Source organism: Chionomys nivalis, chromosome X (genome assembly GCF_950005125.1).
Source record: "Chionomys nivalis chromosome X, mChiNiv1.1, whole genome shotgun sequence".
NCBI classification, from domain to species: domain Eukaryota; kingdom Metazoa; phylum Chordata; class Mammalia; order Rodentia; family Cricetidae; genus Chionomys; species Chionomys nivalis.
Window position 1 is genome coordinate 45,915,077 of NC_080112.1, and position 15,362 is coordinate 45,930,438.

Sequence of the window (15,362 nt, forward strand, 5' to 3'; positions counted from 1 at the left end):
AGGCAATGCTCTTAACCGCTGAGCCATCTCTCCAGCCCTTGAATGAGATTTTAAAACAGGATTTGTCATGATGCTTTGCAGCGATTCAAGTCATGACTCCTGGTTAATACATAAAATGTCAGGTTTCATTTTTATTTATTATTTATTTATTTATTTATTTATTTATTTATTTATTTATTTTGGTTTTTCGAGACAGGGTTTCTCTGTGGCTTTGGAGCCTTCCTGGAACTAGCTCTGTAGACCAGGCTGGTCTCGAACTCACAGAGATTGGCCTTCCTCTGCCTCCCGATTGCTGGGATTAAAGGCGTGTGCCACCATCGCCTGGCAGGTTTCATTTTTAATGTGACTCTTGCTGGGGTTTTTGCTGCCAATATGGATGAAATCACAAGAGGCCTATATGCCTATGAAGATACCTCAATTTTCTGGTTATTAGGTTTCAATTTTCTTCCTCATATTACATCATTATGGAAGTATATGGCATTAATTGATAGGATTAATACCATAATAGGCAACATTGACACTATATCTAAGGGTACTAGGAACTTTACTTGAGAGGGTCCAGGCTGTTGAATTTGACATTCAGAAGTTATCACAGAGGTTTTAAAAAGTAACAAACAGAATATACCTCCAGGGTGGTAATTTACACGATGTTTAGGAGTATTTCACGGAGGAGATGTTATGTTTGAAAGGAAACATTAAGACCTTGGAATCACAGGTGCAGAATGGGGACCAGAAAATTGATACTGTAGGGGAAATCACTAGAAACAATTACAGGTCAGGAGATTCCAGCTTTACAAGAGATTATGATTAAGAGATTTAAAATTATTGAGGAAATTTTCAGAGCTGATGAATAGGGTGAGAAGATACAAGGGCAAGATACATTGTCACCACCACTGGCTGTCAGAACTGGTTTACCCAGGATTTTAGCGACATACCCTGTAATTTACACTGACAAAGTATCAACTTCCAAAGGGTCAAAGGGAGCCAAATATGCTAGATGGACACCAGTAGGGATAAATGACATAAAGTAAATTAAGCAAGTCATCGTTAATTATGGCTTGCACTCTACATTTTTTAAGGAAATGATATAATGTCAGGGCTATGTCCCATGATTTCTCATAGTTAGAAAGTGGACCTTAATTGATGTTTGGAATTTATTTCAGAGAAAAATCCAAATATATGGAACAGCAAAGGGTATGGAGGTTTCACAGGATAAAATTCTTGGTGTAGGAGCTTATGCTGATCCACAGGTCCAAGCACTTTACAGTGAAGAAGTATTGTCCTTATGCTACAAAGTAGCCTTGAATGCATGGGATAGAATACCAGAACCAAGAAGAAGGATCAAGTCATATACCATGGTTAGGTAGGGACAGGGACACCCCTATTCTGACATTTTGCAAAGATTAATTAAGGCTCTGAACATGGAAGTAACAGACCCCAGAGCTAGATGAAAAGGTCTCAGATCACTGCCTTTTGAAAATGAAAACTTAGAAGGCAAAAATATAATTGGGCATTTAAAGACTAGATCAACACCTATGGATGAATGGATTTAGCATATTATGAATTTTCAGACATTTAACTACAATGATGACTATTGGGTAGGGGAATCAATTTCCAAAGCAATGAGGGGACATCAACATGCCAAATGTTTTAATTCTGGTAAATTAGGACATCTGAAAAGGGATTGCAGACAAGGAATTTCTAGGAATAATATCTCATCTGGGAATGGCAAGAATAGGAAACCTTGGCCTTCCGGTATATGTAGGAGGTGTGGTAAATAGTCACAAAGTCTCTTCCATGAAATCCTTTCAACCTACCTTAAGACCCAGTCTTCCATTTAGTGACACTCATGGAATGTACATGTTCTTCAAATTCTAAAAATATAAAAATAACAATAGAGCCATGCCATGGTGGCACATGTCTTTAATCAAAGCACATAGCATAGTGAATCTTTGTCAGTTCAAGGCAAGACTGGTCTAAACAGTGAGTTTCAGTGTGGGTTACAAAGCTACACAGAGAAACCCTTTCTCAAAAAAAGAAACCCAAAAAGTAAAATAACAATGCTTTTCTTTCTGTCACCAGTCAGTAAGAATGAACAAAGAATCCCATTTATAATCCAATTACAGACTGATGTTCTGCTTCTCAGTTTGCTGACCTTTTTGAATCAAGTGGATGATTCACTGACTATTGTTTTGCAAAAACTCAGCTGCTGTATTTCTTGGCTTGATGCTCAGGGTCCATATGAAAAGAGGCAGGCACTTATTTGACATAATTGCTTCAACCATTTCGCCAAGACTCAGTCACTGGGCACAGATGCATTGTAATAAATTTTGTCATGGTTTCCATTAGAAGTTATATTTTCTATTATCAGAAGGAATAAAGTGACTTGTTAAATGATTACTCTATTCCATTATTTTCTATAGCACTCCATTCAAATCATTACTCATTTATATTATCTGTATTTTATTAATGATATTAGTGATTTTGCTATAAATTTTAAATACATATGTTGTTATAATGTATTCAATATTCTGAATACATGTGTTGTTATAATGTATTTACCATTCTGAATATGTGTTATTATAAATAAAGTATTTATATATCTTCTCAATATATGAACTATCTGTCAACTATTTCTTCAGTGTATTTCAAAATCACAAATACCTAAATTTTGGTAAAATTCAGCTCTGTCCCTCTGCCTCTCTGTCTCTGTTTCCCTCTTTTTGTCTCTCTCTGTGTCTTTGTCTACCTGTCTCTCTTTGCTTCATAGGATAATGATGAATAATTATTTTTCTAAAACATTTTTCTCTATCTTATATCCAACATTTTAAAGCTTCAAGTGATGTTTTCCTAAATCATTTTAAGCTTTGACTCTCAAATACATGAATCTTGCATTTTCCTGGATCTGACTCAATATACTGTGGAAAGTGACTCAGGGGTTAGTGATTAAACATACTCAGTTTTTACTGAACAATAAATAAATTGTATGAAGTGATTTGGCTATTTAAATTTTTATGAATATCCTTCTAAAAAGACTATCCACCATCAATATGCTTCTTGACATTTGTCATGAAAATGTTTATTTGTTTAGTACACACTATGGTTTAAGCATCCCCAAAATGAATCTCCCATGATGACTCAGAAAATCAATACTCTTTACATTTCAGTTGAGTGGCAAATAGAGTGCCAAACCTCAAGCAGTGCCTTTTGTGTAGGAAATTCCTGTATCATCAAATTCAACTATCATCATCCAGGTGGACATCAAATTGGAAATGATTTATTTCATTCTTTTTTTCCTTTCATCATCTTTCCTTGTTGAAAGGAAGATGCTTGTTCATTTCCCTGCCACCCAGCCCCAAAATAAGCACACAAAAACTATATTATTTAAAACACTGCTTGGCCCATTAGCTCTAGCTTCTTATTGTTTAATTCTTATATATTAATTTAACCCATTTCTATTAATCTGTATATCACCATGTGACTGTGGCTTACCAACTAAAGTTCCAGCATCTACCTCCATGACTTGTCTCTGATTCTGCCTACTTTCTCCCAGCATTCAGCTTAGATTTCCCCACCTACCTCTGTTCCCCTATATCTCTGCTATAGGTTTAAAGCAGTTTTTTTATAACCAATGATATTCACAGCATACAGTGGGGAATTCCACATCATTTTCTCTTCTGTATGGCAGGAATATGTCCTGGACATTCCCACTGCCCTTGCTGTAGTAAAGTACATTTATTCTCTATTTTATACTTCACTACTATGTCTCATAGTCTCTGTAATGTAAATGTTAATAAAATTTACCCCTCCTCTCTACCTCTTTGGAAATCCTAGAATAAAACAGTCACTCATTGAGATTTTCTCTAAATGATTTCTTAAGTTCAATTCACATATTTTTAGACTTTAACATTGTTGGGTCTTCTATTGTTTCTTCAGATTCCCATTTTAATAACAAAGACTTATGGTTTAACTGGATGTAGTTCTAGTGTACTGGAGAAACAATTCTGAAATTTTTGAATGCAGTTATTTTTCCCCTCAAAATGTGTTCATGATTAATAAGATTTTACAAGTGCTAATCAAGATCCTTCTAGATATCCACTGATAATTGTCTCCTTCACACTTTACATTATGGAGTGTATTTTTAATTTCCCAATTTTATGCGTATATATATATATATATATATATCAATGCATTATAAAAACAGATACAAATTCTTTTTTAAAAACAAGCTGTTTCTTGTTTTTCTTGGGTATCTTTGAGAGATTTATTCATTTTCTCTACCTTTTTGTTTGTCATCTCCATTTTTCATGGCAGTTTTTCACCTCCTGTTTAAGGTCTTCTATTATTTTCATATAGTTCCATTTAAAGTCGATTTCTTCTATTTCTTCTGGAGTAGGGTGTTCAGTTCTTCCTGTTTCAAAATCCCTGGATTCTGGTGATGTCATGTTGTCTTTCAGGTTGTTGGAGGAATTCTTGCATTGGCGCCTGCCCATCTCTTCCTTCAAATGGAGCCGGGAGAGTCTTGGTGTCTTGGTCCAGTGTTTGCTGTGACTAAATCTCTGGGTGGATCTTCTCAGTGCAGGAGCAGGAACTGTTCCTGTCTGGATGGAACTCGTCAGCACTAAAACAGGGATGCCTAGTAGCTCCTCTAGGTAGATAGCCTGAGTGCAGTAGCAGGAAATGGTTCCTGAGCCAAGGACCTTGCAGAAAATATGGCAGGCTTGGGGGAGGCAGGATCATGTGTAACAAAGAAACCACTGCAGCAGGAGCTGGAGGTGTGGGGGTTGTGTTCTCTTCCAGGACAGGCCGCCAGGGGATAGCACACACTCACCCACCTGGATGGACTTCCTCAGCACTGAAACAGGGATGCCTGTTAGCCCAAGGACACCTCAGACAAAAGGGCGAACAAGGGGGCAGGGCAGGGTTGAGTGGAACACAGAAGACCCTGCAGTACAAGCTGAATGTGCCCTGCACTCCCTTGCAGGGACCTAACCCAAAGAAAAACATATAGTTATCCTCCTGGATATTGGAAGGAGACAAGATTGCTAGGCAAAAATTGGGAACTTGGGGGTGGGGGTGGGTAGGGGTAGTGGGAGATGGGGAGAGAAAAGTGAGAAGGGGAGGATAGGGGGAGCTTGGGGGAATGGGATGGTTGGGATGGAAGAAGGGTGGATATGAGACCAGGGAAGTAAATATCTTAATTAAGGGAACCATTTTAGGGTTGGCAAGAGATTTGACTCTAGAGGGGTTCCCAGGGGTCCGTGGAAATGTCCTCAGCTAGTTCCTTGGGCAGCTGAGGAGAGGTAGCCTGAAATGGCCCTATCCTATAATCATACTGATGAATATCTTGCATATCATCATAGAACTGTCTGGCAATGGATGGAGATAGAGACAGAGACCCACATTGGAGCACTGTACTGAGCTCCCAAGATCCAAATGAGGAGCAGAAGGAGGGAGAACATGAGCAAGGAAGTCAGAACCACGAGGGGTGCACCCACACACTGAGACATTGGGGCTGATCTAATGGGAGCTCACCAAGGCCAGCTGGCCTGGGACTGATGAAACATGTGATCAAACCGGACTCTCTAAACGTGGCGGACAAGGAGGGCTGATGAGAAGCCAAGGACAATGGCACTGGATTTTGATCCCACTGCATGTACTGGCTTTGTGGGAGCCTAGTCTGTTTGGATCCTCACCTTCCTAGACCTGGATGGAGGGGGAAGGACCTTGGACTTCCAACAGGGCAGGGAACCATGACTGCTTTTTGGACTGGAGAGGGAAAGGGAGGGGGATGGGGGGAGGTGGAGGGACATGGGAGGAGGGGAGGAGATTTTTAATAATAAAAAATAAATTAATAAAAAAGAGGTGATGGAGGAATTGGGGAGGGAGTGAGTATGATCAAAATTCATTGTACACAATTCTCAAAGAACAGATAAAATAAAGTTAAATTAAAAAAAAAAAGCAAGCTGAAGTTTAGAGTACAATGTTGAATCAACCATGAGAGTCTGAAAAGTAAATATTCTTTCTTCTCATTTGAGTGACAAATCACCTAAGAGTTCACAACATCAACAATTACCCATGGATTTGTTGTCATGTTCTGTCCTAGGCAATTTGCCTCATCTATTCAGGTTGAGGTCAATTCAGGAAAATATTTAAATATTTCTTGCTCCCTTCATCTTACTATCTTTTCTTACAAAGATATGCCAGGAATCTGCCTATGTCTTTGCTTCTGAATACTCATATGCACAAAGTTAATTAAGGATTTCATTTTCTGAAAAACTTAAAACATTCTCTTGAATTTTATTTTATATTAATATTATGAGTGGTGAACCTTAAAAGTTTATTTTTATCTCATATTCAGGATTCAATCAAGAGCCATAACTATGAATTCCATGGTCACAGAATAAAAACACACAAGATATTTACACATAAGTTCCTTATCTAAAGACACACTGCATTCTTAGAGCCTTCTCTCTTCTGATGACAAACCTTAGACTAAGGTTTTCTTTGAAGGAGAAAAATCAGGCAATATCTTCAATGGCAAATACAACTTTATACACACAATCTATTTATCCTTTATTTGTATGTATGATTCTTAGGTTAACACATCCCACAGAGAAATCAATGCAACTCTATACTTTCCTCTGTTTCTTCTTGTCCCTGTATTTTTCTTTGCACAACATAAATTTGGCACACACTAGGTTCACAATCCAAAGCACTGAGGAAAAAGAACAGTTGGGAGTTACTCAATTGAAGCTATATATATAGGTATATATACTAATGACCTCACAAACTGACTAAGTTACTCAACTGTCTGAGAAGGCAAAGAAATGAGGATCCCTGGAATTGTTAACTTGCAAAATTAACAGTTTGGGGCAGTTTCTGGCTCTTATAAGAACATATCTGCAGAAATAATACACTCTACAATTTGATGAAGGAAGATTATCCCTGGCCACCATGAGAGTACTTCCAAGTATGACTGATATTTAAATCATCTCTAATAGTCTTAATTAAGAAATTATCTTTCAGAATACACATAGAAATTACATTGGTTGATGAAATGAACAATAGTAGTTGGACATGTTTATGAATCCAATCATGATTTATCTTCTATAGTTCAGGATGCAAGTTCAACTAATCACCTCTGAGTTACCTCTCAGACTGGGCAAACTTTACCCTTGTTATGACAATGTGAACAGTGGATTTTGGAACTTCTATGCCATTTGAAGACTTGACAGCTTAGAAAGCAACTTCTGATAGTAAAAGTAGTAGCCATATTCCTTTTACCTCTAAAGTGAGATCAGTTATAAGTAATAAGCAATTGAAGACCAAGGTCCCAGCACGAAACATGAACACATATTACAAAAACTAAATGGACTCAGTTGGGCCATAAATTTCTCTGTCAGTCTCCTCTCTCTAAATACACACCCATGCACACATGGACACACACACACATTCACAAATACTTTCAAATAAATACATATATTCATGAATAACGTTGGAGAAATTGGAGGAAGAGGTGGGGGCACCAGTAATTATTTTGAGAATGAGGTGAAGTGATATTAATGTACATTGAATATGCAGAATTTTTTATCAAATATTAGTTAAGTATTTGTTCTGAAAACATTTGTTTTACAAGACACACAATGAAAGTTTAAATAACATTTTTAACAAGAAAATATTTCCTTGTTTCTTATTCATATCTGTTGCCTATGTGTATTGAATATACTTTGATTTTGTTATAGCCTTAGATGAGAGACTGCATATAGCAACACTGTCTACTATCTTTTATTTTTCCTTATTCCAATCCCTCAAAAAGGATCGCATGGCCTTTTCTAGTTGATAACTAACTGCATTATGAGGGATAATTGCATAAAAAGAGAAAAGTGTAGTAAATATTTGCATATTTATAGGGATTGGTATATATGGAATACATTATCATGAATTTATTCTTCAAGTGAGAATGACCCATATGTACACTGTTTAAGAATACCCTGATTAATTTGCTTATTGAACTCAACAAGAGATAATCCCCTCATATGAACTATTGAAAACATATTTCATTCTTTGTTTTAAATAATGTGTAACATGGAGGCAGAAACAAAGAGTTTGTTATGTGAAATATTTAAAGGGTTATGACCATTTATCTGCAAATAACTAATTTTCAGCTGAAAGAAAATAAGAACACATCATACAATTCACTTCTGCAGAGTTCTTGCATATGGCTCTTTAGTAATTGTAAAGTTTCCAATTATTACAATAAGTTTTAGTAATACAGATATCATTTGTTACAATGGAGTGGTGATTTTAATTAGCTAGTGAGTGTTTATGTTTTTTTTTAATGAGATCCTTTTCACAAAGTCCTTATTGCTTCTTGAAACATTTTATTTAATCATTCAAAAAAAGAACAACTCATAGATCATAAGAAGAGAAAAAAGGTAAGTCAGAAGTTTGGAATGTTGTATCCTGACTTCACAGGAAGGGGAAAATTGATTTAGAAAGAAATGGGGATTTGTATGTGATACTGATTTCATGTTCAAGAGGATTGATGCATAATTCTCATCATGTCATCTGTGCAGACATAAAAGCAAAAATTATACATGGTTGAACAGACAAGAAAGTTTTCACCCTTCTGAATATATGAATACAAAATTAAATATAACAATATAGAGTATAGATAAGGGATTGTACATGAACAGTTCCTTTCCTAGAAATCAACAATATCCTGTGCTTTGGATTCTATAGGAGCACTGTTGACAGGAAATAATGACATTCTTTAGCCTTACATAAAAATTTATTTTGAGTGATTTCAAGGAATATACTGAAAATATCAACCTGATTGTACCTTATCTGTGATAAATCATATGGCACACTCATAAATAAAGTAAGATTTTCAAAAGTCGTGACACAATTTTTTGATGGACTATAACTCGATATAGAAAATTTAGCAATTCTGAGTAAGATAAATGTCCTTCAAACTGTTTTATAAATAAAAATATGCTATCCTTCATTTTTATCACAGTAAGATTCTCAGTTTTAAAAGACAAATAATAAACTGTCTAGATTTCACATTGATTTTTTCTTTTGGTCACATACTTATCTCTAATTTTTTATGTAATAAGAACAAATCCATTCAAATATCAAGATGATTAGGCATGGCTTCTGTTTCTACTCACCTACAGAAGATCATTATTTAGAACAAGTATCTGTAAAAGAAAATAAATGGGGTAAGAATTGACAGAAATATTCTCCTACGAATATGAGAACAGCTCCCCAAGGATTGTTGCTGGAAATAGCAACTGAAAGAAAGCATATGGCTAGATATAATCTGACTCAGGGATTTTAATGACTGTATATGTAGACACATTGTTGATGGATAGATACATAGATAGCACATAGACAAAGATACAGAAAGAGTCAGTATGTACATATACATGTATTTATGAATATGCAGTGTTTTATATATATGTGTATATATGTATGTATAAATACATATATAAATGCTATGGATAAAAATATTCCTTGTGGATACCTGTAGCCAGAACGTCTCGAATGTTCTCTGGTGGAATGCTACGTTCCTCAGCATACGCCTCAAGTTTCTCATGTTGCTCAGGAGTCAAGGGTTGACCTTTTCCTATATTGTACGAATAACAATGTCAGAGACCTGTTCAGTAGAATTCTGGAGAATTTACATTGTGTCCTTAGTTTCCCACCACAATATAAAGTAAAAATCCCTACTGCTCCAAATTCATCTTCACTTGGTGAGTCAATACAGGCAAAAAAATTTTTTGCAAGTTCCACAGATACTTTAAACAAAGTCTAAAAGTTGGTATGACATCACTTTTCAGGGTTTCATAATGCATCAAAGAATTTTAAAAAGAACCTTCTCTAGAGAATTTGCTCATCAAAGTCCTATTCACTTTCAAAAACATAACACTGGAAAGTCATGATGCCTGTCAATGGAACCCTCAGATTTCTCCCGAATCTATACTTTAGAATTTGTGTTTTTATTTAGTACACACTTGATCAAATGATACTCAAAATAGTTTGAATTTTGTGAAAATAATATTTACTCTATTCTTTCCAGTAAGGAAACATGAAAATAAACTCTTCCAATAGCCTTCCCCCATTTCTCCTAGTCTTCAATGACCATGCTACTTGAATTGCAGTATAATGTAAAAGTTGGTCCACAGAACAAACAGTCATTTAGTGGACAAGAGTTTGAAAATACCATGATACTGTATTTGGTGGGTGAATATGACTTAATTCTCATTTACAGGGTTTTACTTTCGTTACTGTTTCAGAAAACCCACTACCATTCTTACCATGAACAAAAATCAATTTTGTTCTCCGGCTGGCTCTATCCACATTATCACCAGCAAGGACTATGTTGTCTTCTGTTGCAAACACAGGTTTAAATACATGATCACCTTCAACTGCAATAAAGACACATTTCAAAACTTAGTGTCACTCATTTTTCTACTTTGTTTGACATCACCTTTTGACAAAACATTAATATTGACCCTGACTCAAGCAGTCATCTCTGATTCACTATCACTTGACACACTTGGGCAAAGGTACTTTTGTAGTCATTCATTTTACTTATCCGTCATAACATGGTGACCAATCAGTTCCACTCTTTAAACCTGATAGTGAATCCTAGGTACATACACTTTCCCTTCTTTTCTAAATTCTTTGTGTCAATATCTGTGGGATCACTCTTTTGGTTATTCCTTCCAATTTCAACCAGATCCAAAAGGCCACTTGTCAATTTCCTAAGAGTTAAAACTTTGGTGTCATACCATAATAAGATCTGGTGAGCAAATGGCTACATATGCAAAAAGAGACTGTACTCATTACAAATATGCAAAACAGTTTTCTTCTTGTAAGATTATAGATGTAAAATGTAAGAATAAGTATTTTAAGTTTACCGGACATTCATATTGTGAGTCAATCTCTCTATGAATGTTTCTGTGCGTGTATGCTTCTTTTTCTCTCTCTTTATCTCTCTCACTATCTCTCTCTCTTTCCGTTGTGTGTGCATTCACGTGTGTGTGCGTGTGTGTGTGTGTGCATGATATTTCCACTTACAGACACTGGTTGAATGATAAAATGGTTCACAGGAAAATAAATCGTTTTAAGTATTTGGTCATTTTCTATTATGTGACTGCATTTTAATATTTATGTAAGGTTAGAAAAGCATTATTTTTAACAAAAGAATGTACCTTCTCTTCATTTAAAATCAACAAAAAGTTATGCTGTGTATAATTCAGTTGAACAGTGTTGCTATTATTTTACCAATTGTTTTGCAATATTAGTGTAGTCAGTTTGAAATTCTTAAACAGTTTTTCCCCGAACTTCTTTTCAAAAGTGTATTTTAGGATAGGACCATTTCTGGTTCCCTATCCTCAGCTGCCAAAGGAACTAACTGGGAATATCCCCCTGGGCACCTGGGAATCCCTCTAGGTTCAAGTCTCTTGCCAACATACTGATGAATATCTTGCATATCACCATAGAACCTTCATCTGGCGATGGATGAAGATAGACACAGAGACCCACATTGGAGCACAGGAATGAGCTCTCAAGGTCCCAATGAGGAGCAGAAGGAGGAAGAACATGAGCAAGGAAGTCAAGACTGCGAGGGGTGTACCCACCCACTGAGACAGAGGGACTGATCTATTGGGAGCTCACCAAGGCCAGCTGGACTGGAACTGAAAAAGCATGGGATAAAACCTGACTCTCTGAACACGGCGGACAATGAGGGCTGATGAGAAGCCAAGGACAATGGCACTGGGTTTTGATCCTACTTCATGTTCTGGCTTTGTGGGAGCCTAGCCAGTTTGGATGCTCACCTTCCCAGACCTAGATGGAGAGGGGAGGACCTTGGACTTTCCACAGTGCAGGGAACCCTGACTGCTCTTCAGACTGAAAAGGGAGGGGGAAAGGAGTGGGGAGAGGGGGAGAGGAGGGGGAGGGAAATGGGAGGCTGGGAGGAAGCAGAAATTTTTTTTTCAATAAAAAAGTGTATTTTTTCATCCAGTGATTTGAATGTTATAATTTTTACAAAATGTAAGAAAAGGAAACTTTAAAATAGTACTGTTAATTTAAATTCTCTATGAATCCAGTATGATAGATAATCCCTATAATATAAGTACTTGATAGCCTGTATCATGAAGTTTTCAAAGATGTTTGAGTCCACTGAGACCTATTAGGGAGTGGCAGGCTTGTCCAATAACAATCTGAGATACTGTATGAAAGAAAGGACACTGAATATGATCTAGAAACAAACTTTCATGCAGGAAACTATTTGGAGACATTTTGTTAGCATATCTCAGTAGGTTGGAAAAATTGATAACTTTCCTAGTAACCAAAATTGTTCTAGGTCCATGTATCTATGAGTAGCTGAGGTGTCAACATGTATGTGCTCATCCACAATGCTCTAGTTCATAGAGGAAGTTCCCAGATTCCATACTTACACTGGGTTCTGTAGTTTCCATCTTCTTGCCTATATGCAGTGATTTTGGTCTGTGAACATTGGTCATTCACACTGAAAATCAAACAGAGGAATCATGGTTTATTGTATTTATCCTGTGAATTCATATTAAATATCTTCAGGTTTTAAAGAACTTGAGATACTTTATTTCTATGAACAGCATTCAGAGCTAGAGAAAACAAATCTCTGTTTATCTCACTTTTTATAATTCTTGTTTAGAAAATATCATTCTGTTTCTAATCATACATATGAATTATTTTATTTGTGGCATTTTTTCCAAGTGCTATGAAGACTCTATTTTCTTCCTTGTCCGAATTTCTCTATTCACTGAGTATGATTTTCAATATGATAATTCTCCTTTTCTAGACCAACAATAATATGTACACAGGATTTTATGAATGTGGTTTAAATGCTTATATGTGTAACCTAAAACTACGATTGTGACTAGAGCAAATTAATGGTTCTAACTATTTTAAGTTCTTACAGTCCTATGCAGTCTTTCATTGAACATTGTCATCTGAATGTCAGAAAGAAAATTTTTGAAACTAGAGCATCAGTGACATGCTCCCAGCAGCTCAGACCCAAAATAATCACACAGAAACTATATGATTTAAATCATTGCTTAGTCAATCAGTTAAGCATATTGCTAGCTAGCTTTTACATGTAGAATTAACTCAATTAGTATTTTATATTTTACCCTAAGGCTTGTGGTCCACTGGCAAGGTTCAAGCTTTTAACTTATGTATTTCCCCACTGGTGGCCAAATGGCATCTTTTTGACTATGATTTCTTTCTCAAAGCATTCAGCTTAGTTTTCCCCCACTTAGCTCTACTCAGCCCTATAAAAGGCAAGGTATTTATGCTTTATTCATTAACCAATAAAACAATATATATAGAGAAAAATTTAAAGCAGCAGACCTGGATTTGCAAATTAGATTTATCTGACCTGTTTGTGGAAGAATTTTTTTATGGCATTGTGGCAAAATCATATAACATGCATGACTTTAACCCAAACGCTGACACCTACCTTTTGACTTACTAGGAGTAAGATCCTTAGAGTCTCATGATTCTAAATTTTGAGCATAAAATTCAACCACAGGACTCTAGCCACAAGGATTTCTCAGGAAACACTCATAGAATTGAAGACAGATTTAACTTTCATGTGGAGCCCAGAGCTAACCCATTATGGAATAACATAATCACATTTCTGAAGATAAGATTTGCAGTTTCCTGATCAGAAACAGAACATTCTCCTGTTAATTTAACAACATAAAAATCTGTGAAACATAGTCTGCTCAGGTTACACCATTGACAATTAGCTTACTTGACATAAAATGTGATTTCCATTTGACTACATTCCTCACTACAAGTAAGTTCACGCATGTAGAATCTCATGGGTCCTCCTTCCTCTATCTTGTCTACATTGTCAGCAGCAATGGCAGTGGTAACCCACTTTCCTTCAAGCTGAACAAACCACAAATACCATTAAAATGTTAGTTGATACTCACATCTCTGATTCCAATCTCTGATAATATGTAAAATTACTAAAAATATAAATCAATAATACTTTATTAGTTCAAAATTATGCTTCTAGGGATGAAAAATAATTAATGGTAATATGATAACTCAATTTACATAGCATTTTAAACCTGAGGCTTTTTGGAACTACTCATATTTTGGTTTCCTATGCTCTGTAAATTCAACCCATTGTTTTTTTAGTTTATTTGTTTCATCTTTGAGAAATTTGGCTGGACAAAAGTAACTGAGTAAAAGTCAGCCAGGTTATTTTTTGAATATGGACTTGCATGGACAAACTGAATAACAAAACCTATCAACAGAAGTAAGCTATTGAAGAACATTAAACCTAAACACAGACCAAATGAATTTACCTCAGCATGAGCATGATTCAGAGCAAATGCCAAAGCCAGCAGTAGAAACATTACCATGGTGGTGCCTGCCTTTACTCTTCTGCAGAAGCTCAAAATAGGATATTGGTTGTGAAGGAACTGAACTGACATAGCTTTTTATACAGTTAGTTAGAGGGAGTTTCATGGAAACAACCAATGATTCTGCACCACAACAACCTACATCTGTCCAGTATCTCTACTTTGACCCTGCTTTGTGGCATATGATCTCATATCCTTAAACTAATAAGATTAGGCTAAAGGTCAGGGTCTGTTGGGATGATTAATTGAGCATTCCTGTCAGAAAAAAAAGATCTATCCCTGTGAGAACATTTAGGAAATCATTTTGCCTTAAAAACTATACTGGTGGGTAAAGGTCACAATACATATGCATATGTCATACATGAGTCATTTAAAACCATGACATATGCTTTAAAATATATACAGAAACTAAACACAATACTGTACAGTTAAATTAATTTAAAATTGTGGCCTGGGCTAAATGAGTGAAAGCAACCACACTATTAGAAGATAAGATGGTAAAACTTGACAAGGATATTTTTTTAAATTAGGAAGTTTAATATTCTAAACAGAAAAAAAAATCAGAAAAGTTAAAGGCCAAAAATCATGCATTGACAATAATAAAACAGCTATAGAAGATATGTGCTGATGCTTACAAATTTTGTTTATTATATCATTCTTCATTTTTGCATTAATTTAATGCCAAGTGGAAACTAAACCTATTGTTCCCTACAGTTCATAAATGCAAGTCTTATTCTTTTTTTTATTGAAAAAAATATTTCTGCCTCCGCCCAGCCTCCCATTTCCCTCCCCCTCCTTCCACTTCTCTCCCCCTCCCCCCACAACTTTCCCTCTCCCTCTCCAGTCCGAAGAGCAGTCAGGGTTCCCTGCACTGTGGAAAGTCCAAGGTCCTCCCCTCTCCATCTAGGTCTAGGAAGGTGAGCA

The 15,362-nt window shown here is 36.0% G+C and overlaps 1 protein-coding gene across 1 annotated transcript in view; it reads right to left on the reverse strand.

Moving 5' to 3' along the window:
- Window positions 1–14,438, reverse strand: part of LOC130868359 (odorant-binding protein-like) — a 74,716-nt gene extending 60,278 nt beyond the window's left edge. The window contains exons 1-5 of the mRNA XM_057760610.1: window positions 14,382–14,438; window positions 13,817–13,956; window positions 12,477–12,547; window positions 10,326–10,436; window positions 9,533–9,634 (exon numbers count right to left, since the gene is read on the reverse strand). Of these exons, the coding sequence (XP_057616593.1) occupies window positions 9,533–9,634; window positions 10,326–10,436; window positions 12,477–12,547; window positions 13,817–13,956; window positions 14,382–14,438 (481 nt within the window). The remainder of the gene's footprint in view (window positions 1–9,532; window positions 9,635–10,325; window positions 10,437–12,476; window positions 12,548–13,816; window positions 13,957–14,381) is intronic.
- Window positions 14,439–15,362: the final 924 nt, after the last annotated feature.